The sequence below is a fragment of the Sparus aurata genome, chromosome 10 (genome assembly GCF_900880675.1).
Source record: "Sparus aurata chromosome 10, fSpaAur1.1, whole genome shotgun sequence".
Taxonomy (NCBI): domain Eukaryota; kingdom Metazoa; phylum Chordata; class Actinopteri; order Spariformes; family Sparidae; genus Sparus; species Sparus aurata.
In genome coordinates, this window is record NC_044196.1 from 3,635,945 (window position 1) to 3,661,741 (window position 25,797).

The 25,797-nt window shown below is 40.8% G+C and overlaps 1 protein-coding gene and 1 long non-coding RNA gene across 2 annotated transcripts; both read right to left on the reverse strand.

Moving 5' to 3' along the window:
• Positions 1–252: 252 nt before the first annotated feature.
• Positions 253–1,065, reverse strand: LOC115590111 (uncharacterized). Its single transcript, XR_003985676.1, has 2 exons — positions 1,031–1,065; positions 253–508 (listed from the first exon to the last, which is right to left on the reverse strand). It is a non-coding gene; the product is annotated as an uncharacterized LOC115590111 (long non-coding RNA).
• Positions 1,066–1,085: 20 nt separating this feature from the next.
• Positions 1,086–15,813, reverse strand: LOC115590370 (uncharacterized). The gene is made up of 4 exons (XM_030431720.1): positions 15,787–15,813; positions 15,265–15,591; positions 3,127–3,449; positions 1,086–1,130 (listed from the first exon to the last, which is right to left on the reverse strand). Exons 1-4 carry the CDS (start codon positions 15,791–15,793, stop codon positions 1,086–1,088), a joined length of 702 nt encoding a protein of 233 aa, XP_030287580.1. The 5' UTR covers positions 15,794–15,813.
• Between the last annotated feature and the right edge of the window lie 9,984 nt (positions 15,814–25,797).

The window sequence follows — 25,797 nt, forward strand, 5'->3', positions numbered from 1 at the left end:
ATTTGTTGAATCTGATTTATTTTTAAATACCGCTGCTTATATACTGCTGGTTTGGAGTCAGTGGGTCACATGACATTGAAGATATCGAAAAAAACTGCAGTTATTTAGTATGAATATATTTGTGCTCAGTAATTTAATGACGGTCCCTAAATCAGTGTCCAGTGATTCAGCTGGAGGCTCTGGGAGGTGAGCTGACCGTCCTCCTGCTGCTAACACTGGGTGAACCTCAGTAAAGTCACAGCTGGGACCACAAACAGAAACCACTGTCTTTCATTTCAGCTTTTTTCCAGTTACGATAACCCTTGAATGAGATGAAAACAGTCCTTGGAGCATCGGGAGGGAAAAATGCCTACAAGCAAAACAGTGCGCTGCATGTTTGGACTGCGAGTCTTCTAACCAGGTGAGATTTGTACCAGTGGCTGCAGAAGATTCTCCTGCTCCTGGAGGGACTCAGGGAAACTCTCTTGCTTTGGCTGCACTGGCACCTCACACCTGGACATGGATACGTCTAGAAGATGGAGGGGAGGAAACATTAAAACTGCATTACATCTCAACTCATTATAGAATATAACTAGTAAAAACACAATCAATGTAGAACCATCATTGATTAGTTATAACCATCAGACTGTGTTAACACACACTAACATTTTAGCCTGGGAGAGTATTTTTAGGTTCATTTATTTAATTTGGGAATTTAAGCTGAGCAATAGAACTAAAATACATTGTACACAGAATATTAAAACTCTGTCCCCATCTCATCACACTTTCACTTACAAGTTTCCCCAATTATTCATATTCAAGCAAACATGAATATGTATATTTATTTGAAGAAGTCCCTTTTGCATTTAAGCACTTTTTCCTAAATGCACCTTAATTTTAGTGACGTCAGACCTAGCTAACATTACATGTATAGTCAGCGAAATAACGTTCTTCAACCTGATTTTTATCATCTTAAATCAGCATCGCAGCTATACTAGCACTGTGCTTTGATATTATTTCATTTCTTGATAGATAGTTCATCAGTTTTTACCTCTTTCCTCCCGTGTCTCCTTTCCTCGCGACTCCCGGTCTTCGCTTCGCGCCACTCAGTTTTCCAAACGAAACGTCTCTTGCTCTGACGTCATCTCGTGCTGCATTCACAGCAGTCGGACATTGGAGATTCGCGCTCATAGATGTCAAATTGGCCATAACTTTTCTTTGGATTCGTTGCTGCCAACTGGGGAGGCAAGGCTTTCTTTTAGATGCCACCCCGGTAGATGTGAGCATGCGCGGTGATCTGATCAGCCTGATCATGAATTGTAGTATTGATAAATTGATGAAAGAAACAAAAAGAACATCATGGATTCTCATGGCGGACGCACTGGCGTCTGATTGGCCCGAGGTGACGGACTGCGGGCCAATCAGAGAGCGCGCTGCGGGAGGCTGCCGCTCCTAGCAACAAGAGAGTTCAGACTTGTTATTGATTGGTTTACTAAGACAGGTGTGTCACCTTTAACACCTGAGACACATGTTTATATATCTGTAACAGATGTGTTTCATCAGGAGGTTTAAAGATGTTATTATTATAAAATACAATCTATCATAAAGAGGAACATGTGATCAGCTGTTTAACATCATCACATCGATCCAGATGTTACTGTTTAATCAGAAATGTCTTTTACTTTCTTTCTTTTTATGGTTTATTATCTTTATTAATAAAGTGCTGCAGCCTGCTAGGCGACATTTTGTGTGTTATTCTCTATAACATGGTGTTAAAATGTCACCCAGACAGACAAAATCTAATCTCAGCTAAATCTACTAAAGTATATTCAGCACTTTCAGATTATTTGTATGAACATAAGAGTTGTTTTTAATCAGATTGTTCATCAAATAAATGAATTTAAAAAGTGCTGATTCAGCTCTGAGGCAGCATGTAATCAGTAAAATAACTAAAACAGTGTTTTCAATAAATGTAGTGGAGTAAAAAGTACATATTTGCAGAAATCCTCCAGTAAAGTACAAATAGCTCAGAAGTGTTCTGAGGTCCAGCAGTGGAAACGTTGTCAGAGGTAATAATCCTGCTGTGCTCATGTCGCCCTCTGGTGGTTGTTTACCAGAACATCAGTGATGAACTCTGATTGTCTGACAGGAATCTTCATCTGATATCTTATAATCTGTTCTTCATGTGTTTCTGTGAAGAAAACATGGTCCTGCAGCTGAAACACACTGATGAAGTGAAGATGACACAGATCCACATTAAAGACGTTGGACATAAAATAACTTAAAATATGAAAGAATATCCATTTATTCATTGATTAAATCATCTTTTTATTTTAAAAACTTACAGCAATAATTAGTTTATGCAATATGTTTATATATATTTAACTTTTGGTGTGTATTTCCATCGAAGGTTTGGTCTTAAATTTCATATAAAGTGGCATTAAAAGGTGTTAAAAGTGTTAAATGTGAGTGTTTCTATCTGTAGACACTCTGTAAAGGTAATGATACATGTTGTTACTGCAGAGACCTGCTGTCTCTACATCTGAGGTTGTATTTACACTTTACTGTCAGAGTTCAAAGGATCTAAACCACATGTTTCAGTCCAAACCACCATGTGACATCACTCTGACATCACTCTGACATCATCACTGATCAATAGTCATCAATAGTGAGTGTGTAGACTGTGTGTGAGAGTCAGAGTGAAGAAGAAGCTGATGAAGTGTCCTCCTGTCTTCATCCGTCCTCCATCAACTCCTTCACCTCCATTTAGTCTCTGATCCAAAGTCACATCAGATCAATAATCAAAGATTGACCAACAGACCGATCAAACAGATTGATCAGCCATCAGAGGAGTCGGATCAGTGGAGCTGCTTCTGTTCCTGATGTTCCCTGCAGAGGAGACAGAGGACAGTTAGACAGAGACAAGCAGCCAATCAGAGACAAGCAGCCAACCAGAGACAAGCAGCCAACCAGAGACAAGCAACCAACCAGAGACAAGCAGCCAATCAGAGACAAGCAGCCAATCAGAGACAAGCAACCAACCAGAGACAAGCAGCCAACCAGAGACAAGCAGCCAACCACAGACAAGCAGCCAATCACAGACAGACACACAGACCTCTGTTCTGTATCTTCATACTGACCTTTGACTTTGAGCTTCACTGTTTTCTCTCTCCACACGTCCTTGTTGTAGACTCTACACCCGTATGTTCCTGTGTCTGTCTCTTTGGGGTATTTCAGGGTCAGACTGAGGTCTCCAGTCTTCAGCAGGTCTTTCTTCATCTCTGTTCGGTCTTTGTAATCCTGGTCCTGTTTCTCAGGCTGGTCAGGTCTGTTCTCATACAGGTGGACTATCCTGCATGTCTTGAAAGGGTCATAGACCCATCCCACTCCAGCGTCCTCAGGCAGGTCAGGTGTAGTTCTGAAGGGCAGCTGGACAGACTCCTCCCCCTCCTCCACCTCCACCTGACAGTCTGAGAGGAAACAAAGCACAACATCAGCTGTTCAGACAGCAGCAGCAGTTTTGAATAACTTTATTGACTGATTACAAAGTAGTAGAGAAAGCTGAAGGACAGAACCAGATGAGAGCAGCAGGTAACAGGGGACAGAAACACAGGAAGTAAAACCAGGTTTTCAAGGTGTTGGACATGATCAGAGTCCTGATGGTGTTGTGATGTTTTGTCCCTGTGGTCTTCACAGTAATGTCTCATCTCAGTGTTCAACTGCTGTTTGTTGCTTCTCTTTGTCACTTTCACATTTCTGGACGTCAAATTTAACATTTTCTTTGATCAACTTCTTCAACAGGAAGTGAAGATTTGTTGAATAAGCTGAGAACTGATCATCAATCAATAACTGATACAAACTATTAAAGCTGCATTTCTTTGTTCTAAGTGATGAAAAGATTTGTTGTTTCTTTCAGATCTTTCCTTCAGCTTTCTTCTGGATCAAAGAAAAACATCACATTCAGATCAATACTGTCAACTCTGATTGGAAATCAATCAGCTGATTGATGTCAGTCAATCAAAAAACAACACGGTCAATAAATGAATATTCACAGAATCTAAATCATGTCAGTCAGGTCCAAAGAACAGCTGGTCATCAACAACACAACAGAACACATGTTTATAACACCACACACTGGAACACTTTACACATCTTTCATCATTCTGGAATCATTAAAATCTAGTTTTAAACCAGTTTCAACATTTTTACAAACAGTAAAACAGCATCATCATCCACAGCTGTCTCTGTTCTGTTTCTTCTGCTCAGATACACCAACATCTTTGTCCTCCACACAATGAAATGAAGAAGCTGCCATTTGTCTTTATTTCTCTGAGAGGACCTGTAGCCCAGAATGAACTTCTGCTTCAAACAAACTCCCCAAATAGTCTGAAAACATGTTCCAACATCACAAACAGAGGCAGCAGTGGACAACACTCCATGAAACAATGAGAAACAGTCTCAGGATGAGACAACATGGACAGACAGGACTCACATCAGAGTTAATGACAGAGACAAACACAACACATGACAGCTGATGTCATAAAGTGGACCATACTAAATTGTTGGTGATGAGAACTCGACCTCTGTAGGACATTTTTGTTTTAATCCACTTCCACCTCGCTAGACGACCTTTAACATTCTCCCAGTTATGAAGAACAAATGAAGGATCACCTAAAAACACTCCTCAGTATTTCAGCCCCCGTCTTCCAGATCAACCCTCCAGACACACTGAGCTTCTTCTCCACTCCACCAACACTGACAGCTTCACTTTGTGACCAACAAACTTTAACAGTCAACAGGTAGACGTCTCTTCCTGGAGCTTTCCCACTCTGATGCTCTGCAGAGCAGCATAGAGCTCATCAGAGGAGAGAGCTGCTTCCAGCTCTACAGGACTCTGCTGCTCAGCCTGAGGAAGACCAGTGTAGAAGCTGAGAGACGCTGCCTGCTGCTCTCTGTGCTCACATTCAAACAGCTCACTGGAAAAGTTGACAGCATGTTTGTGGATTGCAGTGTGATCAGTCAGCAGCTGCCCAGTGTCAGACCTTAAACTGTGAATGAACCTCTTCTGTCCATTCTTACGCTCCAGACCAAAGAACAAGTGTGATGGAACATCCATCTGGGCTACAGTCTGGAAGCTGGACCGGACCAGAACCCCCTGAGCTGAGACACCCAGCAGGAAGCTAAAAGAGACTTTTTAACTTCAGAGTCTCAGTCTGGTTCTGGTCTCTGCTGGTCTCAGCTAGGCAGGGTGCTGCCAGGGATTTAGGGCCCCATGAAAAGAAATCTAATTGGGCCCTTGTTCAGGCCGGAGAAAACATGTGATGCTGTTTTATATAAAACTGCATTTTAATGCTATATTTGACTGTCATTCCCATATTAGTGAAAAGAACAACATGACAGTTACTTGGTTACTGCTCACTGTCTCCTTGTTGTCCTGCAGCTCTGATTTATCTCCACAGCTGCAGACTCACAGCTGCTGGCTTTGGATTTGGGCTGAATAAATACAGATATGAGGCTGTATGGTTGTTGTGATTTCATCTTCTGATTTCCAGAAAATAGAAACATTTCTCTGATTGTATTGAGTCACACAGTCTGCATGCAGCAGAAATGTTCTCCTCTGTTCTACTGCAGAGCAGGAAGGTGAGAGTCCCAAACTACTGACCAAACACTCTGTTGTAGTCAACTATGTTATATATACACACACATATGCTCTTTTTATTTCACAACTGTTTCATACATGAAAATCATTCTGACATAAATATGGATTATAGGCTATTTCTTATTTTAAAACTCTCTTTTAACCCTCAGAAAGTGATGGTGGATCATCTGGCATTAACATTACTGTCTTCTGAAGGTCGTCACAGGCTCAGTTTTAAGATTTATTTAAGCCATGAACTGATATCAAACATGTCCTGCTGTCTTACAGGGAAAGGAGCTAAATATGGCTCCACATTTGAACTGTTTTCACCTCAATGTGAAATGATGACTTGTAGTAATAACTTTGAGTCAGCACTTATTGAGGATGAGATGAGGATGAGGAACCTGCTGCTGCTCAAACTGAGAAACTAGATTCATGCTGTCTGACTGCCTTCAATCTTTACAGCTGCTGACATTATTATCAGCTTTAACTGTTCTTAAACTGTGTTAGCTGTGAACTGTGCTCACCTTTCTTTACAAAGAAATGTGTGAGGAGTTGTCTTCCTCTCCTTGCTTTCTTTCCTTTCTGCCTTTTCCTTTCCTTTAAGGCTCCCTGGTTTTATTTTCTTGGGTAAAGACATGTTGATGAGCAGCAGCCACTCCACTGTTAAGCTGTTTGGACTGAACCATTCTGTACTGTGAGGGGTGAGAGGGGCCTCAGACAGCCTCCACTCTTTATTTATACAGAGTAAAGTCTCTCATCTCATTTATTCTGCCAGTTTTAAGTTAGTTAGGACATTAATTACTTAAGCCCTATTCACACAGGACTAGTATAACCTCGGGACCTCCAGTAATCTGTAATAATTGTGGAGGTCGTCTGTGATCTTAATCCTGTGTGAATCTGCCACGTCCGTAATTTGTAAAGTAAAAATTCCACCACAAATGACCTGCCATATTTCACCAACCACAGAGGTCATGTGATGATATTAGTCCTGTGTGAATCAGCATCTCTGTGATTTGGGGTCGTTTTTTGTTTTTCTTAAAGTTTTTTGTGTTTTCCACCTTTTTCTGCCTTTTTCACGGTCGAGAATTATGGAGGCTGTGTTGGGAATTATAAATGAAAGTTTTGACAATATTTTGGGCGCAAATTCAGGAGGCTCATTGAAAAATCTCAAAAGATGATTAGATGGATTACATGCATGGCAGAATGCAGTAAGGAACATTTTTCTATCTTTCAAAAGGCTCACCAGTTATTATATCAGGGCTCCAGTATGATCGACCCGGGAGATGATGTCAGTAAATTAGAGTTAAAACACAGACTTCACTTATCCTGTGTGAATGAGCCACACCAAACAAAGACTTGGTGGGATAATTTCTAAATCACTTGAAGTCCCCAGGTAATACTAGTCCCATGTGAATAGGGCTTTAGAAATAAAAAATAAAGTAAAAACAACATTTTTATTTCAGGCCTTTCGAGGGCCCTCCACCACTGGACCCTGGTAATCAGTCCCAGTTGGACCCCTCAGCTGGTCTCAGAGTTCCTCCTTCAGACTCCAGAGCTTTTACTGAACTTATCAGGTCTTTGTGACATTCTGAGTGTTCTGCTGACAGAGTTTCCTGATTTGGACTTTTCTAAAATCCCACCACCGTTGTAAAGACACAAACTCAGATTTCATACTTTGGTGTTTCTTTGCAGTTTTTCTCCTCCAGTCAGGCCGTGTTAAAATGCCAACAGGCACTGTTGGTTTACATGTTATAAAAACAGAAGCTGTCACAAGTGAGTGATCAGAGAAGCCAACAGGGCTGATAACACAACTTTTAAACACATTAAAATGATGTTTAAAACAATAAAGCCATCCAGCCTGGCCACAGACAGTGAGTTATGTTCAGGTGTGTCCACACTCTTAAAAAAAGGGTTCATCAAGGTTCTATATCGAATCCTAAGGTTCTATATCCTCTATCAAAGAACCGTCTGTCTAAAAAGGTTCTATCACATTTCTGTAAAAAAAAAAAAAAAATTTTTTTTATTAATTTTGCTTAATGAAAAACAAGAGACTGGCAATGGAATAATTGAGATCTTGTTTCAGACAATAAATAAATGAATGAATAAAAAAAATAAAAAGCCCTGCAAATAAGTAACAATATGCTATATATATAATATATACAGCAATGTATTTACTATAACTGCTATATATAGGCTATAAGTAGCCTATAGGCTACATATACACAGCCTATATGTGCTTTCATTGTGTTATTTTGTATGTTTTTACCCCTACAATTTAACTAGAGAATAGACTTTTTATGATCTCTTCAAAAGCTGTGTGCACATTCTGTCCATAATCGAAATGTATATAATACAAATATTAGATGTGTGTGTGTGTGTGTGTGTGTGTTATATAGATATAGGCCTATATATAAACTATGTTATGTGTGCTAAACGTGTAGGCCTATAGACTACTGAATTAATCACCTGCCCACTTTATATCTTTTATTCTTTAATTACAAAATCATTTTCATCATTTGCTGATTCTCTGCAGCTACATTCTCCTCGTTGGCATTTCATATTAACGGTAAATCCGACATGTGACTGTATCATTCATTCAGTATATATATCTCAAAGTGGAGGAGGCGGAGCCCACAGAAACATACAGGTGTATCTAGCAGCCACCTGCTCTTCAGTCGGCAGGTGTGTTCACGGAGGATCACACAGTCTCGCGGTCTTTTGACTGTGACCGGCAGCAGCGTCTTCACTGAATGTGCACGAGCGAGGACCGTTCAGTGCCAACGGCTGTCTGGAGACTGAGCGTTCATTTTCTGCCGTTACAGTTTCCAACAAACTAAAAGGTGAGTACAAAGTCCGACAGACTTAGAAACATGCATACTACCTGTTTATAAATGCTATCTATTTTCATCATGGTGTTTAAACCGGGTAAGTGGCAAGTGCGGATAAGGTTACATGTTACGTTACCGTGGCTTATTGTGAACTAACGTTACCATAACAGTTAGCCTAGTTAGTTGTTAGTTAGCTAACCTAGCTAACCTAACGTTAGCCACCAGACCCCACTGACAAAACAGTAATTTAACCTCTCAGAATACAGGAGCTGCGTCGATCTGTGAGTTTGTTTGTGTTATAGTGTGACGAGCTAACCATTTGAAACACCAACGTCATTGTTATTGTGACACTTTTGTTAGCACAGGAGACATTCCCGCACGTGTTGTGAGAGACGACGCTGAAGTTAGCCTCCGATTCGCCAGCTTCCGATTCGGCACTTAAGGGGAAAGTTAAGGGGAAATTAACGTATCGTGCAGTGCGACTGTTTGTACACTGATTGTCTGTTTTTTGTGACACTGCTTGATGTAAAAACATTTTAGATATTTTAGGTAAGACATTAACTTTGCCTGACACCCGCTATTGTATTTGTGAAACGTTTATTTTATTTGTGAAAATGCTAAAGGGGAGATTTCACCGTTTTTGTTTGATACCTAAAGACCACATTAGACCAGGTCCAGATCAAAAACCACTGTACCCAGACTTCTCAAATCTGGACTAGATTAATCTACAGGCTCTGAAGATTCATTCAGACACAGTTTCTGATCTGTGAAACCTTTATTCTATTTGTGAAAATGCAATAAAGGCAGATTTCACCGTTTTCTCCTCATATAGACCACATTAGACCTGGTCCAGTTCAAAAACCACTGTACCCAGACTTCTCAAATGTGGCATAGATCATCCTACAGAGGCTAAACATTTATTATAACACAGTTTCTGATCTGTGAAACCTTTTTTCTATTTGTGAAAATGCAAAAAGGGATAATTTCATAAAACCTTCACAAAACAAGACTTTAGCAAGACTGTATTCACACACCTATTGAGACAGGCAATGAGTTCAGTGTCTTGCCCAAGGACACTATGACATGATGACACAGAGTGGAGGAACTGGGATTTGAAACACCAACCTTCCTGTTGGACGACCCACTCTAACTCCTGAGCCACAGCCACCATAAGTGAAGCTAAAAAGCATCCAGCAGTAGAAAATAGGTTTAGCTTTGGACTTTTGGTGTTTAACAGTTTTTTTATGTTTGCTCATGTTTTTGCCTTTGAGATCTGATTACAGGTTTTGGCTGCATGACATCACAGGCCTCCAAAGAAATTATCACAGGAATAGTATTCTCACTGTGTTAACAGTGTACTAAATATTTTGGAGAATAAATCTTTGTTGGGCAGTCTATATAGACCCATGTTTCTTTTGCTTTCCTCTTGCTGAAAAATGATATTACTTGGACAAACTTTTTTTACTTTTTAACTTGGTCCAAGTTTTATGGTCTCAACTCTGCTTTTGTAAGGTTGTGTCTTTTTTTATTGATCATTACATATGATTAACCATTAACAAAATAGTCATAAAATGTGTCAACAATGTCATAATGGACACGATGTAAAAATAAAAAAAAATGTTTGACCAAACATGTTTGGAAAGGTTTGGTTTTAATTTGTTGACGAGGCAACATTTTCAATATATTCTTCTATCTATAATAACCTGATCTATCACATTTGTAGAAAAAGTCTCTTTTCATGCAGTGACTGCTGGTATTAGTTTAATATCACATACACCACTTACGCACTGCTGAAAATGCATCCCAGAGCAAGCCAGCTCTAAAATAATTACATTATGTTACTTAATAATTCAGGTAGGTCTCTTGTAAATTAGACCCTGGGTCTCATTGAGATTTTACCTGTATAGATAAAGGTTGATAAAAAAGAAAATAGCCATCGTGGGGCATGTCATTTGTTGGATTTTTTGATTTGCCTGGCAACAGATTTTTTTAAATATATTTATTAGTTTTTGTATTCATAGAACACAAATCATGACTTTTATCGGATATTTCCCAATTGACCAGTCGATGAAGATGTGTTTAATGTTTCTCAAGAGATAAACATTGCTTTTTTACTGTTTTATAGTGAGAAATAAGAGATCTTCATGTCCATCAGAAATGAGATGGAGAGACTTGGCTTAATCTGAAAAAATAAAGATGTTTAAAAAAATGGAAATGTCCCACAATAAAGGTTTCACAGATCAGAAACGGTGTCTGAATGAATCTCCAGAACCTGTAGATTAATCTAGTCCAGATTTGAGAAGTCTGGGTACAGTGGTTTTTGATCTGGACCTGGTCTGATGTGGTCTATATGAGGAGAAAACGGTGAAATCTGCCTTTATTGCATTTTCACAAATAGAATAAAGGTTTCACAGATCAGAAACTGTGTTATAATGAATCTTCAGGGCCTGTAGATTGATCTAGTCCAGATTTGAGAAGTCTGGCTACAGTGGTTTTTGACCTGGACCTGGTCTAATGTGGTCTATATGCTGAGAAAACAGTGAAAAATGCCTTTAATGCATTTTCACAAATAGAATAAAGGTTTCACAGATCAGAAACTGTGTTATGATGAATGTTTAGCCTCTGTAGGATAATCTAGTCCAGATTTGAGAAATCTGGGTACAGTGGTTTTTGATCAGGACCTGGTCTAATGTGGTCTATATGAGGAGAAAATGGTGAAATCTGCCTTTATTGCATTTTCACAAATAGAAAAAAGGTTTCACAGATCAGAAACTGTGTTATAATGAATGTTTAGCCTCTGTAGGATAATCTAATCCAGATTTGAGAAGTCTGGGTACAGTGGTTTTTGAACTGGACCAGGTCTAATGTGGTCTATATGAGGAGAAAACGGTGAAATCTGCCTTTAATGCATTTTCACAAATAGAATAAAGGTTTCACAGATCAGAAACTGTGTCTGAATGAATCTTCAGAGCCTGTAGATTAATCTAGTCCAGATTTGAGAAGTCTGGGTACAGTGGTTTTTGACCTGGACCAGGTCTAATGTGGTCTATATGATGAGAAAACAGTGAAATCTGCCTTTATTGCATTTTCACAAATAGAATAAAGGTTTCACAGATCAGAAACTGTGTTATAATGAATGTTTAGCCTCTGTAGGATAATCTAATCCAGATTTGAGAAGTCTGGGTACAGTGGTTTTTGATCTGGACCTGGTCTAATGTGGTCTGTAGGTATCAAACAAAAACGGTGAAATCTCCCCTTTAGCATTTTCACAAATAAAATAAATGTTTCACAAACACAATAGCGGGTGTCAGGCAAAGTTAATGTAACATCTAAAATGTTTTTACATCAAGCAGTGTCACAAAAAAACAGACAATCAGTGTACAAACAGTCGCACTAAACGATATGTTAATTTCCCCTTAACTTTCCCCTTAAGTGCCGAATCGGAAGCTGGCGAATCGGAGGCTAACTTCAGCGTCGTTTGTGAGAGGTACAGTGACCGTTACTGGTTGAAGTGGTTAAATCAGCACTGTAAAAACAACTGCAAGTATTACCAGCTTCATGTAGTCTCACAATACACAAAGTGCAGTGAAATGCAACGTTATATATGATAAGTATGAAGTAACAGAAACTTTCTTCTTGTCTTTTTCCCCTGGAAACTGTATTTCCTGGACTCTCTCCACACTTTAACTGAAGGTGTTCAGTGTTTTCATGTAAAGTGGGACACTGCTTCATGCAGTGCTCCTACAGATCTGCTTCCTTCAGCACTGATGAACTATGAGACATTTTCAGTCTTTGTGTGCTCTGTGTTTTTAATTAGAATCAAAAGTAAGATGAACTAGCTTTAGTTTATTCTCAAATGTGCCTCATGTGGATCCCTAAAGCCAACACAGCCAGTAGTTATATTTAATATATGTTGCAAAGGGTTGAATCAAACTGCATCACCTACTTTATAACTAATGTTTCCTCATTGTGTTTCATCTGTTATTCATCTGAAACTCATCTGCAATTTTAAAATGAAATGTAAAATGTGTTCATATCTCCTCCAGATGCTCCAAAGCTTCCCTCTGTGTCAGTGAGTCCTTCTGCTGAGATAGTGGAGGGCAGTTCAGTGACTCTGACCGGTAGCAGTGATGCTAACCCAGCAGCTACTTGTACCTGGTACAAGAGCAATGGAGATGGAGTGACTTACAGCTCTACTGAGATCTGTGCCTTAAAAGGATCAACAGTGGACATTAGCTGCAGCTACAGATACCCATCCTCTGTAAAGAGAGCTGAGAACAGATTTTGGTTCAGGACAGTGCAGAATGAGAATTATGTGGATCTGAAAAATGAAGCGAGGTATTTAAGTTGTGTGCAGTATAACTGTGGTAACAACGACTGCACTCTGAGAATCACAGACCTGAGAGAGAGCGACTCGGCTGAACAGATGAAACACACACTGTCATTTGTAGAACATTATTTGTTCAAACTAAGAAATGGTAAGAAAAGAGTGTCTATTCCACTTCTCAAAATGTACATCAGCTTTCACAGTGAATGATGAAATTGATAGTTGTTTTCAACAAAGTCTTTGCTGAGATTAAAATCTTTAGCCAACTGTTCTTTTGTTTTTGCTGCTTGCATTTAACCCGTCACTATTATTCAGTAACATTTATTGGTGATCTCAAATGTATGAGGATTGCCCAGTGATATTTTAATATTTAAATCTATCTATCTAATCTATTTTAACTGAAATTGAAATTGTATTTTGGTGCATGTGTTGCTGATATATTTTAATTACTGTGTGCATGGTACTGAGCCTTGTTAAAATCCCATATTAAATTATACAACTTTTTTGCAGAATCAGTTTTTGTTGGATATTTTTCCTTCTAGTAAAAATCTTTATTTTGGGGAATTTAAGCTTTTAAGTGTCAGTTTAAAGTGGAGCAGTTCTCACCAAGAAAGTTGTGTAAAAGCTGAATTGATGCACTCATTGACTCTATTTCAGCAGCTGTTATGTGATTTTGCCTGGTTTATCACTGTAATATTTTATATCTTGTAATGTAACCTACGATTCATGTTGTGTTTTGTATTGTTTTTATATGGTGCAACTACTTTTTGATGTTCAATACAGTCAATTTGAAACCATCTTTCTCTTTTTTCTTCAATCTGCAACAGGTTGGTAGTGGAAAAGGACTGACTGTATGTTATTTAGGTTTTAAATATTAAAGGTTCTTGTTATTTGATTGAAATTAGTAGTAATAGTAATAGTAGTAGTCCATTAACTTCATATCATGGTAATTCTGTAGAATTATCTAACAAAAATGTGGCCAACCAAAGCAGTAAGGGAATAAAAGGTTTGGGATATTTATTGAAACTTTAAAAGGTTCTATATTGAACCATTTTGTGTAACCACAAAGAACCCCAAGGATTCTTTTAAATGAACCCTCTGAAGCGGTTCTATATAGAACCATTTGAGGGTGCCAAATACGTACCAAGCTATAGAACCCTTAAAGGTTGAATATAGAAGCACTTGTTCTTTGTGTCCAGGTGTTTTGTCTCTCCACACATCACACAACTCCTGAGCCTCCATGAGGTGAAGCAGACGAGTGTGAGAGGCAGCGTGAGGCTCTGCATGGTTCCTGTCTGACCTGCTGTCCTCAGTACTGTTACAACCTCCACCCATAAATACATATTCCTCATTATTACATTTATCAATCACTTCATTTAAAACATGGAGAAACACCACTCTCTCCACTCCCACAGCCGGAGCATCAATATTAATAAACACCATCTTTACGTCTTCACACACTGCTCTCACTTTTAACAGACGGCCTTTAATAACTTCTTCACTTTCTACAGACTGAGGAAGAAAGTTTGTGGAAACAACAAGTCCAGCCCCACAACTGTTACTGGTTTGTGACTGAAGAAGGTTTCAGCAGTCCACTCTGTCCTCCAGTCAGTCTGGTTATCAGCAGTACTGTGTGTCTCTGTACCAAAATAACATCCAGCTTGTTGAGAGAACACAGCTTGAAAAGAGACGCCCTTTCCCATCAGCCCTTGCTCCATTTATATTCAAGCTGCCTGTTCTTATGTCTCCCATAGCAGAGAAACAAGGTGTAAAACAAAACAGAGTGAACAAAGCAGGAAAAAGAAGAAGTAACTATTTGACTCATTCATCCAAAACATTTCATCCTCTCAGAAGACACATAAACAGTATCATCAAAATCCTCCACTGTGAACTTCAACATCCAGTTGAACTCCTCAGTGTTGTTCAGAACCATGAAGACCTGCCTTCTGAAGGAGACAACATGTCTCAGGTGTGGAGGTTTACAGCCCAGAGGAATCAGTTTGACTGGAGACATTAACTGTCGTGTCTCTCCAGTTCTCTCTGCAACATTTCATTACTAATGAACGGAGGAACTCTGGACAGAATGATGTTTCTGGCTGGATGAACCAGCGGTACCACCTGAACAAAGGTGTCCTGGATCACTACACCTCGTTCAACAACCGTGCTCACTTTATCAATACTGTCCAGAAAAATAACCACTCCATTGTTCATCCTAGATTTGGACTTTATACCATCATAACAGACTATTTCTCTGATTGCTGGACTGCAATCCTCCACAGAGCAATTAACAGTGGGACAGAGTTTGACTCTGTGTCTGTGTGTGAGCGTCTCCAGCTGAGGACGATTGATACTGATCCACTAAAACTACAGCACAGAATACTACTGCAGAAATAAATCTAACACACAGACACACAAAAGATAGAAACACACTCGCTCGCTGAAATGCACATCCACACTCACTAAGAGAGAAACAGAGAGAGAGAACTGACCTTTGACCTTCATCACCACTTGTTTCTCCTTCAGTTTGCGTCCCTCCCTGTTGTAGACGGTGCAGGTGTAGGTCTTACTGTCATAGTTTGTGGGGTATTTCAGAGTCAGACTGAGGTCTCCAGGTTCCAGCAGGTTTCTCTTCATCTCTGTTCGACCTCCGTAATATCTGTGCTGTTCTTCAGGCTGGTCAGAACCGTTCTGATACACATGGACCTTCCTGTTGTCTCCATTCCTCCACTCAACTTTAGTGTCTTTCAGCAGGTGAACTATGGATTTGCAGGGCAGCTGGACAGACTCCGCCCCTGAATCCACCTCCACCTGGTAGACTGAGAGGACAACAAACCACAACATCAGCTGTACAGACAGCAGCAGGAACTGTGATGGTAACATGACCTCACTGTCTCATCCTTCTCTTATAATCCCAAACCTCACTGTTGACAGTCTGCATCAACAGTCAGGGAGCTACCAGAGTAAAGATGCTGCCCAGGTGCATGATGGGTAATGTAGTAGTAGTGACATACCTGACATGAAATACTGCCTAAAATGTACTAAAAGAGCTCCAACAAGAAGTCCAAGAACCAGGAGAACCAGGAGAGCTTTGGCCCAGGATGGGAATCGTTCTGTGGGAACCAGAAACATAAAGAACATGACCTCTGACCTCTGATCTGTATCTACAGGAGGTTTTAGGGTTAGTTGCTGACCTTTGACCTGCAGCTGTACGTCCGTCACTCTCCGTTCTCTCTGTCTTCCCCCTCTGAATCCTCTGACGGTGCAGGTGTAGGAGCCGCTGTCAGAGAGGTGGAGTTCTGTCAGATTGAGGCTGAGGTCTCCAGTTTCCAGAGCGTCAGTCTTCATGGATGTTCGGCCGCTGTAAAGCTGGTTTTGGTCTTTAAGTTCGTCACCTTCCTGCTGACGCTGGTGGACGGTTGAAGGATTGAGATCGTAGCGGCTCCACACCACTGAGGGATCGTCCAGGTCATCAGCAGGAAAGTTACAGGGCAGCAGGACAAACGGGTCCCCGTCATACACCTCCACAGCTGAGGCATGCTGGGAAACTGTGAGGTCACACAGACAGAGAGGGTCAATGACAGCAGCCTTATTTCATGTCATGAGTGAATGTGGTCCTCTGCAGTGTGTGCAGCCTGTAAACTGTGCTGCTAAAGCTCAACTCAGACTCTGTGTGAATGAAGGCCAACATTTACATCCACATGTGACGCTGCTGTCAGCAAAGCATCATTATTACGTTTGTGAACAGAAGCCATCAGAATGTGAGCGAAGCTGCAGGGATCTAATCCTGAAGAACAGAAGTGAGGACAGTGTGACTGTACAGTCTTCTACATTCATCAGGGTTTAAAGACACAGTGAACATCTGCTGCCTTTAATCTGTTCTTCATGTGTTTCTGTGAAGAAAACATGGTCCTGCAGCTGAAACACACTGATGAAGTGAAGATGACACAGATCCACATTAAAGACATGACGTTGGACCGAGGTGACGATCAGATCAGAGGGAGGAAGGTTATCTTACCGTGCACGAGGATCACAAACACCACAAACATCTTCATCTTCCTGTCACAACTACAACAAGCACAAAGTCCTCTTTACTGAGCTTCACTTCAGAAATACATGGAGGACATCAGTTCACAGCCAGTCGTCACTTTGCTGCTGCTGACCGTCCACTGACACCAGGACTGAACTCAACTTTCACTTTGAGCTGTTTCCAGTGAAGCAGCAGCTGGAATGTGAACAAACAGGTCCAACATGTCTTGTTTTGATACGTTTGTGGATATTATCTTTAATATCTCACACAGACGTGTGTGTGTGTGTGTGTGTGTGTGTGTGTGTGTGTGAGCAGCCTTCAGATGAAAATAAAATTGACTAATGGATGATCAATATTCCCTTTGATGTAAATACTGATTAACTCATTTGTTAAGGGAGTCTGGTGACTCTCTTGGTGACAGACTGTTGTTGACCCGTCGGCCGTTGTCAGTTCAGAGTTGAGCTCCAGAGTTTGTTAAAGCAGCTCTCTGGAATGAAGTCAGACTGCCACAGATCACTTCTGAGGAAAGAGGAGGAGCTTCAGTTTCCTCACACTTTTCAGAGCTGTTGGTCCAGTTTGTGTGAGCATGAACCAGCCTCAGACTGACAGACAGGAAGCTGAACCTTCAGTCCTGCTGATTCTCTGTACAAGAACCAAACGTCTTCATCATCTGCAGAGTGTTGTGGAATTTCAGTTTGTATGACCATTTAGATGAGATGAAGACTCAGAGACACCGATCACTTACGTTGAGATAGTTAAAAGAACAAGATCATGGAGGAGCAACACAACATCACATCTGTGACGTGTTCCAGCAATCTGAACTCGGCACTTCCATGACAGTAAACCAGCCACATTATAATCTTTGCAGAAGCATTCATCTAATTACTACCCTACAGCAAGCCAGCATATAAAACGGTACAGTATCATCACTGCTTGGTTCCACACACACACACACACACACACACACACAAACACACACACACACACACACAGACACACACACACACAAACACACACACACACACACACACACACACACACACACACACAGAGCTAACGTAGCCTTAGACCTCTATTAGCTAGACAATAACCTAGACCACTTTCCCGACTTTCCAAGGTAACACATTAACACAGCTTGCATAACAAAAAGAAAATCATGGGCGAGTAAGTGCAAACTAGAAATACAGGCAACACATCTAAAAGTGTGACAGTTCGAAGAAAGAAATGACTACTGTGACTGTTAGTAGGAACAACAATGTTTACAACAGCAAAGTCACAGTAAACTCAATATCTGGAAGAAGTTCAGATAAACAGCCGACACAGACAGCTGTTGGATTAGATTATTCTTAACTCTCATTAACAAGCAGTTAGCTTAACAAGGACAAATGAGTGCTTTTCTGAAATATGACTCATATTTAAGCTTATAGCATGGTCTGGGGGAATACTGGATTCTGATTGGCTGCAGGGTTTCCATTAACCCCTGAACCCCTGTCTGTTCACCGCTGTAAATTAATGCGCTAGCTGGCGTATCAAATCTGAATATTATATTTCCAACACTGAGTTCAGCTGTCAGTCCTTCAGTGTCTTATCCTCTGAACACCACAGGGTGGCGACTGTAACACACAAGCTGCAGAAAGTTCACTTCCCCTCTAAATTTACTGATATGCGAATAATCTCACATCCCGTTCGCTGTTCAGCTCTCTACTTCAGGCTGCGGCCACAGTAACGTTACACACGGCCGGTCATTTGTTCGTGAAAATCTTGCTATTGATTTGGGGACAATGACATGACTGGTCAGTAGACTGACTAGTCTTGTCAGCTAGCATACTGTCAAATTATATTTACTGTTTGTCATCCGTGCGCAATGTTATTGACTTTGATACTTGCTAGCATAGTGTTAGCTTGCTAGAATATCTCCCGTTGCCAAGTCGTATCTATGATCCGTCCTATTTACTGGAGGAGTGAACAACGTCTCCGTTGCATAAGAATCTTACGGGAGAGTAATGATTGTTCCAGGTATTAGTCAAACCCTCAGGCGTTACCAGGGAAACGAAGTTATGGCTTGTGAAAAACTTTATATTTTGATTGTAAAACGCATGAAAATGTAAATTAATGGTCCGAATTTCTTTTCTTTGGCAAGTGACCATGGTATAAACGGGATAATGCCCTTCGAGGTGTCCATAAACAGGATTTAGGATTAGGATTTCTTCGCGGAGGCAACCGTCCGACGCGCGTCTTAGGCCTCCGCGTCGTCCATTAACTCCTGTTTATGGACACCTCGTCGGGCATTATCCCTTACATATATCATATTGAATAAGTGAAAGACGACTTGTTAGCCGTCTCATCTATGTGTGTGGTGGAGTTCTCAGTGAGGCAGCGGCTTCTCTCTCTCTCAGTTTTTTTTCAATTCAATTCAATTCAATTCAAAGGGGCTTTATTGGCATGAAAGTTTCAACAACAATATTGCCAAAGCTCTGACGACTGAGCATAAGCTGGACATGATTGGTTTATGTGAAACATGGCTGAAACCTAATACCTTTCTGCCATTAAATGAAGCCTCTCCTCCTGACTATAACTACGCCCATGTTGCTCGGGCCTCTAAACAGGGGGGAGGTGTTGCTCTAATCTACAGATCTATTCTCAGCCTAAGCTCCAACCAGGACATTAAATTTACTTCATTTGAGGCTCTGGTTTTAAAACCATCCTCATCAAATAGTAACAGCCTTGTCCAGGGAACAGGCTTCACCTGGTTGTACTGTACAGACCTCTTACTCCCAGTTCCTAGAAGAATTTGGTGAATTTATTGAAGATCTTGTGACTCGTTCAGATAAAATCCTAATCATTGGGGATTTCAAAATTCACTTAAATAAGCCCTCGGACCCTCTAGGGAAAGCTTTTTTGAGACTTCTTGATATTTCCAACTTTATTCTAATTTAATCACAGTGACGCTCAGTGATAAAGTGCCCGGGGTCCTGGCTCCCTTTGTGACTGTGACAAAACCTGTGGAAAGCCTCACGAATGAAGTGAACTCAGTACTTGTTTTGCTCCTCGATTCTGTGGCACCGGTCTCTACCAGGACAAGACGACCAAAGAAATCTACTCCCTGGTTCACTGACGAAACCCGAGATCTCAAGCAGGCCTGCAGGAAACTGGAACGAGCATGGCGTAAATCTAAACTGGAGGTTTTTTATCTTGCCTGGCATGATAGTGTACTAAACTATAAGCGTGCTCTAAATACTGCTACAACAGCATATTTCTCCAGCCTAATAAACAATAATAAACACAATCATAGATTTCTCTTTAACACTATGGCTAAACTTACTCAAAAACCACAGTCAGTGAGCTGTGCACCCTTTAATGCAAATGATTTCTTAGATTTCTTTTGCAATAAAATTGATGAGATCAGAATTAAAATTAACTCATCATCTCTGGCTTCCTCGTCAAACCTTGTCAAAAAATGTCCTGCTGCCGATTCTCAGTTAGTCTCAGCTCTAAACACTATCTCTAAAAATATCTCCCTTCAGATACTGTCTAAAATTGTCTCATCCTCTAAACCAACTACCTGCGTCCTGGACCCCTTTCCGGCAAAACTGTTTAAAGAACTATGGCCAGCACTGGGACCTACAATGTTAAATATTGTTAACTCATCACTCATGACTGGTGTTGTCCCTTCTAGTTTTAAGTCTGCTGTGGTTAAGCCTCTACTAAAGAAACCACATCTCGACCCAGGATCACTAAATAACTATCGACCAGTATCCAACCTTCCCTTCGTCTCGAAAGTCTTAGAAAGAGTCGTGTCCCAACAACTTTCAGGCTACCTACTCAATAATAATCTCCTGGAACCTTTTCAGTCAGCGTTCAGAGCCTGTCACTCCACCGAAACCGCCCTTACTAAAGTGGTAAATGACATTCTACTTACCTTAGACTCTAACTCGACCTCAGTGCTCATGTTACTGGATCTCAGCGCTGCATTTGATACTATAGATCATGGCATACTGTCAGACAGACTTGAAAGTCAATTTGGCATCTCTGGCCTGGCCCGAGCCTGGCTAAAATCATACCTGTCTGAAAGAACACAATGTGTTTCCTACAATGGTACGTCATCAATTTTTACTGCTGTGAAGTATGGAGTTCCCCAGGGCTCTGTTCTGGGCTCTTTGCTCTTCTCTTTATATATTTCACCTCTCGGCCAAATTATTCGGAGCTATGGAATACATTTCCACTGCTATGCGGACGACACTCAGCTGTATGTGCCCTTAAAAGCTGATGACAAATCACAAATCATGAAACTAGAGACCTGCCTATATGCAGTGAAGAAGTGGATGTCAGAAAACTTCCTGCTCCTAAATTCGGAAAAAAACTGAGATGCTGGTCATCGCCCCCGCCAGACAGAGACACCATGTTGACCAGGTGACTGTAACTCTCGACAACTGCGTTATTTCTCAAAGCTCTACCGTCAAGAATCTAGGTGTTACTTTTGATTCTACACTCTCCTTCGATCAGCACATCAAAGAAATAACCAAGATCGCCTTCTACCATCTGCGCAATATAGCTAAAATGAGGTCCTTCCTGTCCACCGCGGATGCAGAGATCCTGATTCATGCCTTTGTTTCGTCTAGGCTGGTTTACTGCAATGACTTACTTTCAGGTCTTCCACATGAGAGCACTAAAAGTCTTCAAATGGTTCAGAATGCTGCAGCCAGAGTCTGAACACAAACAAGAAAATTTGATCATATTACACCAATCTTAGCATCTCTGCACTGGCTCCCAGTGCATCTGAGATCAGACTTTAAGGTGCTGCTGATGACATACAAAACTGTACACGGCCCCGTCGTACATGTCAGATCTCATTAAACCATATATTCCAACTCGGGCATTACTCTCTTAAAGTTCAGGGCTCCTGCTGGTTCCCAGGATCAAGAAGAAGTCAGCTGGCTGCAGGGCTTTTTCCTATCGGGCTCCTTTCCTCTGGAATAACCTCCCAGCTGACATCAGACAATCTGGCTCTGTTGACGCCTTTAAATCTAAACTCAAAACTCACTTCTTCGATTTAGCCTTTAATTAGCCCTGATATCAACTGTAAGCTTCTTCAGTGGGTCGGTGTCAGTCTCAATGAGTTCCTATAATACTAGAGTTACACTGTGCTGCCGACGAGAAACAATCTGTTTATTCTGATCAATATTGCATTTCTTTAACCTTTGTTTTTGTTTTCTGTTCCCACAAGCTGCAAGCTGTGTCACTCTCTATAGCTTCTCCTCCCCTCCTCTTCTCTCTCCTCCTTCTCTTTCTCCTCCTCCCCCTCCCCTCTCTCCTCCTTCTCTTTCTCCTCCTCCCCCTCTTCTCTCTCTCTCCTTCTCTTTCTCCTCCTCCCCTCTTTCTTTCAGGCTCCCTTCTGATGGACCACGGCCCCCGGGACCATCTACCATTTCCGGGCTCCTGCTGCCTTGAGATACTGACTGATCTGGATCGTCACACCCCGGGCTCTGCTGGATCATTGCTCTCCTCTGCTTCACTATCTCCTCATATCTATATTTCTGTTAATCTTGATGCCTCTCTCTGTCTGTTACTGATGATCTTGTGTGTCCTGCCCTCTTCCAGGTCATCATGGTGGACAGGAGGTCGTCTGGCTCGGGCTCCACTTGGTGATGCCTCGTCCTGCTCGGTCGTCTCCTGGATCCACTCACTTTACAGAACTTGTATCAGATCTTCTGTTGATGTAACTGTAAACTGTGAATTGTTGCTCTTTTCTGTACACACAACATCTATTGCATGTCTGTCTGTCCTGGAAGAGGGATCCTCCTCTGTGGCTCTTCCTGAGGCTTCTTCCATTGTTTTTTTTGTTTTTTTACCCTGTTAAAAGGTTTTTTTTCCATCAACATGTGAAGTTTTTCCTCACTCTAATCGAGGGTCTAAGGACAGAGGATGTTGTTCACTGTACAGATTGTAAAGCCCACTGAGGCAATGTGATTGTGATTTTGGGCTATATAAATAAAATTGATATGATTTGATTTGATTTGTGTCCACGTTTTTTACTCTGTTAAACTCAAACATGGAGTCCAGGTAAGGCCAAGGGTTTCCTAAAGTTCCTGCTCCGGATCATTATCAGACTCAGACTGAGACTCAGCGGATTGTCTTTGTTCTCCTGATGCAGCCAAAGTCACGTTTTGTGTTAACAAACACAGTCGAGAGCGTGGCTACTTTGGTGGTATCCTTATGGGGAGGGATGACATATTTCCGCTTTAACGTAGATCCCAGTGGAGAGCGTGCACTGTGATAGGTTTCCTTCTTTGACAAACAGCTTGTGTCCAATAGTATTTTAGAAAAAAAAAAAAAAAGAGCAGACCTGAAAGTAACGAGTACTTTTCAGCCTTCCTAGAAATTAACTGGAGTAAAAGTAAAAATATTTGTCTTGGAAATGTATTCAAGTAAGAGTAATAAGTACCAAAGAAATCTAATACTCAAGTAAAGTACAAATCCTCTGGATATGTACTTAAGTACAGTACTCAAGTAAACTTACTCCGTTACTGTCCACCACTGGACTTCACTACTATACAGCGCAATGGGCTGGACGTTTTTACACCGTTGTTTTTTTTTTTACATCCTTATGCACAACAGGAATTTATTTATTCATTGAAAAAACACACAAAAAGGGCACTTTTTATTACGAGGCTAAAAGGGGCTCAATCACCCCTTGGGCCTGCTGTGGTACAATCGAACATGACTGGTGGTTACAAAAGTTGAGAATTTTATGTGATTGTAGATTATCAGTGGGTATCTGCCTAATTCCACTCTACATGCATTTGTTGGTGTGTTTCTGTGTACTGATGTACTGATATGGACATATCAGCAGAATTCAGCATGTAAGGATTGTGTTGGATGTTTGTCCCAGCAGGTAGAGCTCTGATGACTGAGTGGACCCCAGACTTCACTACCGTACAGCACAATGGGCTGGATGTTTTTACACTGCAGTTGTTGTTTTCTTCTACATCTCTATGCACAACAGGAATCATTTATTTATTAAAAAAACACACAAAAAAGGGGCAGGGACTGAATCACCCCTTTGGCCCGATGTGTGCACGTGCCTGCTGTAGTGCTATAAAACATGACACACCTTCAGTACCAAACTAATAAATGAGTTTCAATGGATCATTTGTGTGGACTTTGTCCTCTACAGCTGCTGCAACAGGCCATAAAACTGAGGACAGTGTGACTGTACAGTCTTCTACACTCAACACAAATATCAACACAACACAACAATCAACACATTTTTATCGAGTTCAACTCAAAGATTTCAGACTTTTTATGCACAATGTGTGTTAGTGAGCTCACTCTATTGCACTATTCTCACCCCGGAAGCTCAACCCTGCCTAACGCTGCCTGGTTGACTTCCTGTATAGGACTGCAGAGTGTGAATTCTGTGCTGAGCTGGCACCATGTAATTGCATCCTCTTATTTATTTGTTCATTTGCACTACATTGTCCTCTCTTTTTGTTGTACTGTTGTAGTTATGTGTGGTGTCCTTGAGTGCTTTGAAAGGCGCCTTCAAATAAAATGCATTATTATTATTATGACGTTGGACCGAGGTGACGATCAGATCAGAGGGAGGAAGGTTATCTTACCGTGCACGAGGATCACAAACACCACAAACATCTTCATCTTCCTGTCACAACTACAACAAGCACAAAGTCCTCTTTACTGAGCTTCACTTCAGAAACACATGGAGGACATCAGTTCACAGCCAGTCGTCACTTTGCTGCTGCTGACCGTCCACTGACACCAGGACTGAACTCAACTTTCACTTTGAGCTGTTTCCAGTAAATCACCTGTTGGACGCTGCTTCCTGTGACGCTTCCTGTGACGCCCACCTGTTGTATCCAGCAACACAGACAGGTTTTTGAGAAGGTTTAACACGAGGGATGTAGCACTCTGCAGGTTGCAGGTGACTAGAGAGTCTGCTAGTGATACAGTCAGTGCTGTATGGACTCTACCAGCCTAGTTAATATGGTCAGTCAGGGACGTAGTGCAGAAAACCAGACTGATAGCTGAGTTTATAACACTGAGACTGTCACCTTCCTCGTCACTCTCTCACTGAATCATCCTCTAAATGTGTAAATCACAATAATCTAATGTTGATCTCCTCTGTCAGTGGGGAAATGTCTCAGCAAGCAGCGTCTTTGAAATTACTTCCAAATTACCAAAATAACGAGCTCAAGATGTCTGAAAGAAATCACCCAACATGATGTAGTAATAATATTCTGCTAATGATATAATAATATATTTAACTTCAGTGAACATCAGAAGTTCATCAGGATCAAGTTGAAGTTCATCATGAGAATATCTTTAATGTTTACATGTTTTAATACATTTTGTGGTAAAACTGAGAGAAAGGACAAAACATTGCTTTGTCACCAACACCTCCTATATTTACAGACCTGAAGAGAAGCGTGACCCTCAAATCTCAGGTAAATATACTAAAGTATATTCAGCACTTCAGATTATTTGTATGAATATGTTGTTTTAACCTGACTGTTCATCAAATAAATGAATTTGAAAAAGTTCAGATTCAGCTCTGTAATCTGTAAAGTAACTAAAACAGTGTTTTAGTTACTAGTGCTGTTCTGAAAGCTAAACCCTTAAACCTTAGCAGAGCTCATGTCGCCCTCTGGTGGTTGTTTACGAGAACATCACTGATACTCACTGAATTCTGAGTGTCTGACAGGAATCTTTTACAGTTTTTATTGATTGCTTTGATGCAGCAGTCAACTCAAACTCCACATTTTCAAAACAGTTAACACACAGGCTGAAACAGTGGCACTCATGGTCAAAATGACTCATTTTGTTTGCAAAAGGCTCTAACGTGCCAAAACATTTAAAATATGCAACAAAAACTAATTTTGCCTTCAAACAACACAACTTGCAAACAAGTGTATGAGCTCTTCCAATCAACCATTACACAGTGGACAACAAAATACAAAATACAGCACTCAGTGCGAAT

Bases quoted from the DNA above. Each gene is read 5' to 3' on its own strand.
- LOC115590370 (XM_030431720.1), bottom strand. The intron at 3,450-15,264 runs GTCAGTTCTCTC...GTTTCCTCTCAG, and splicing joins AGTGGTGATGAAGGTCAAAG to ACTGTCAGGTGGAGGTGGAG. The intron at 1,131-3,126 runs GTCAAAGGTCAG...CTGTGAATGCAG, and splicing joins AGAAAACAGTGAAGCTCAAA to CACGAGATGACGTCAGAGCA.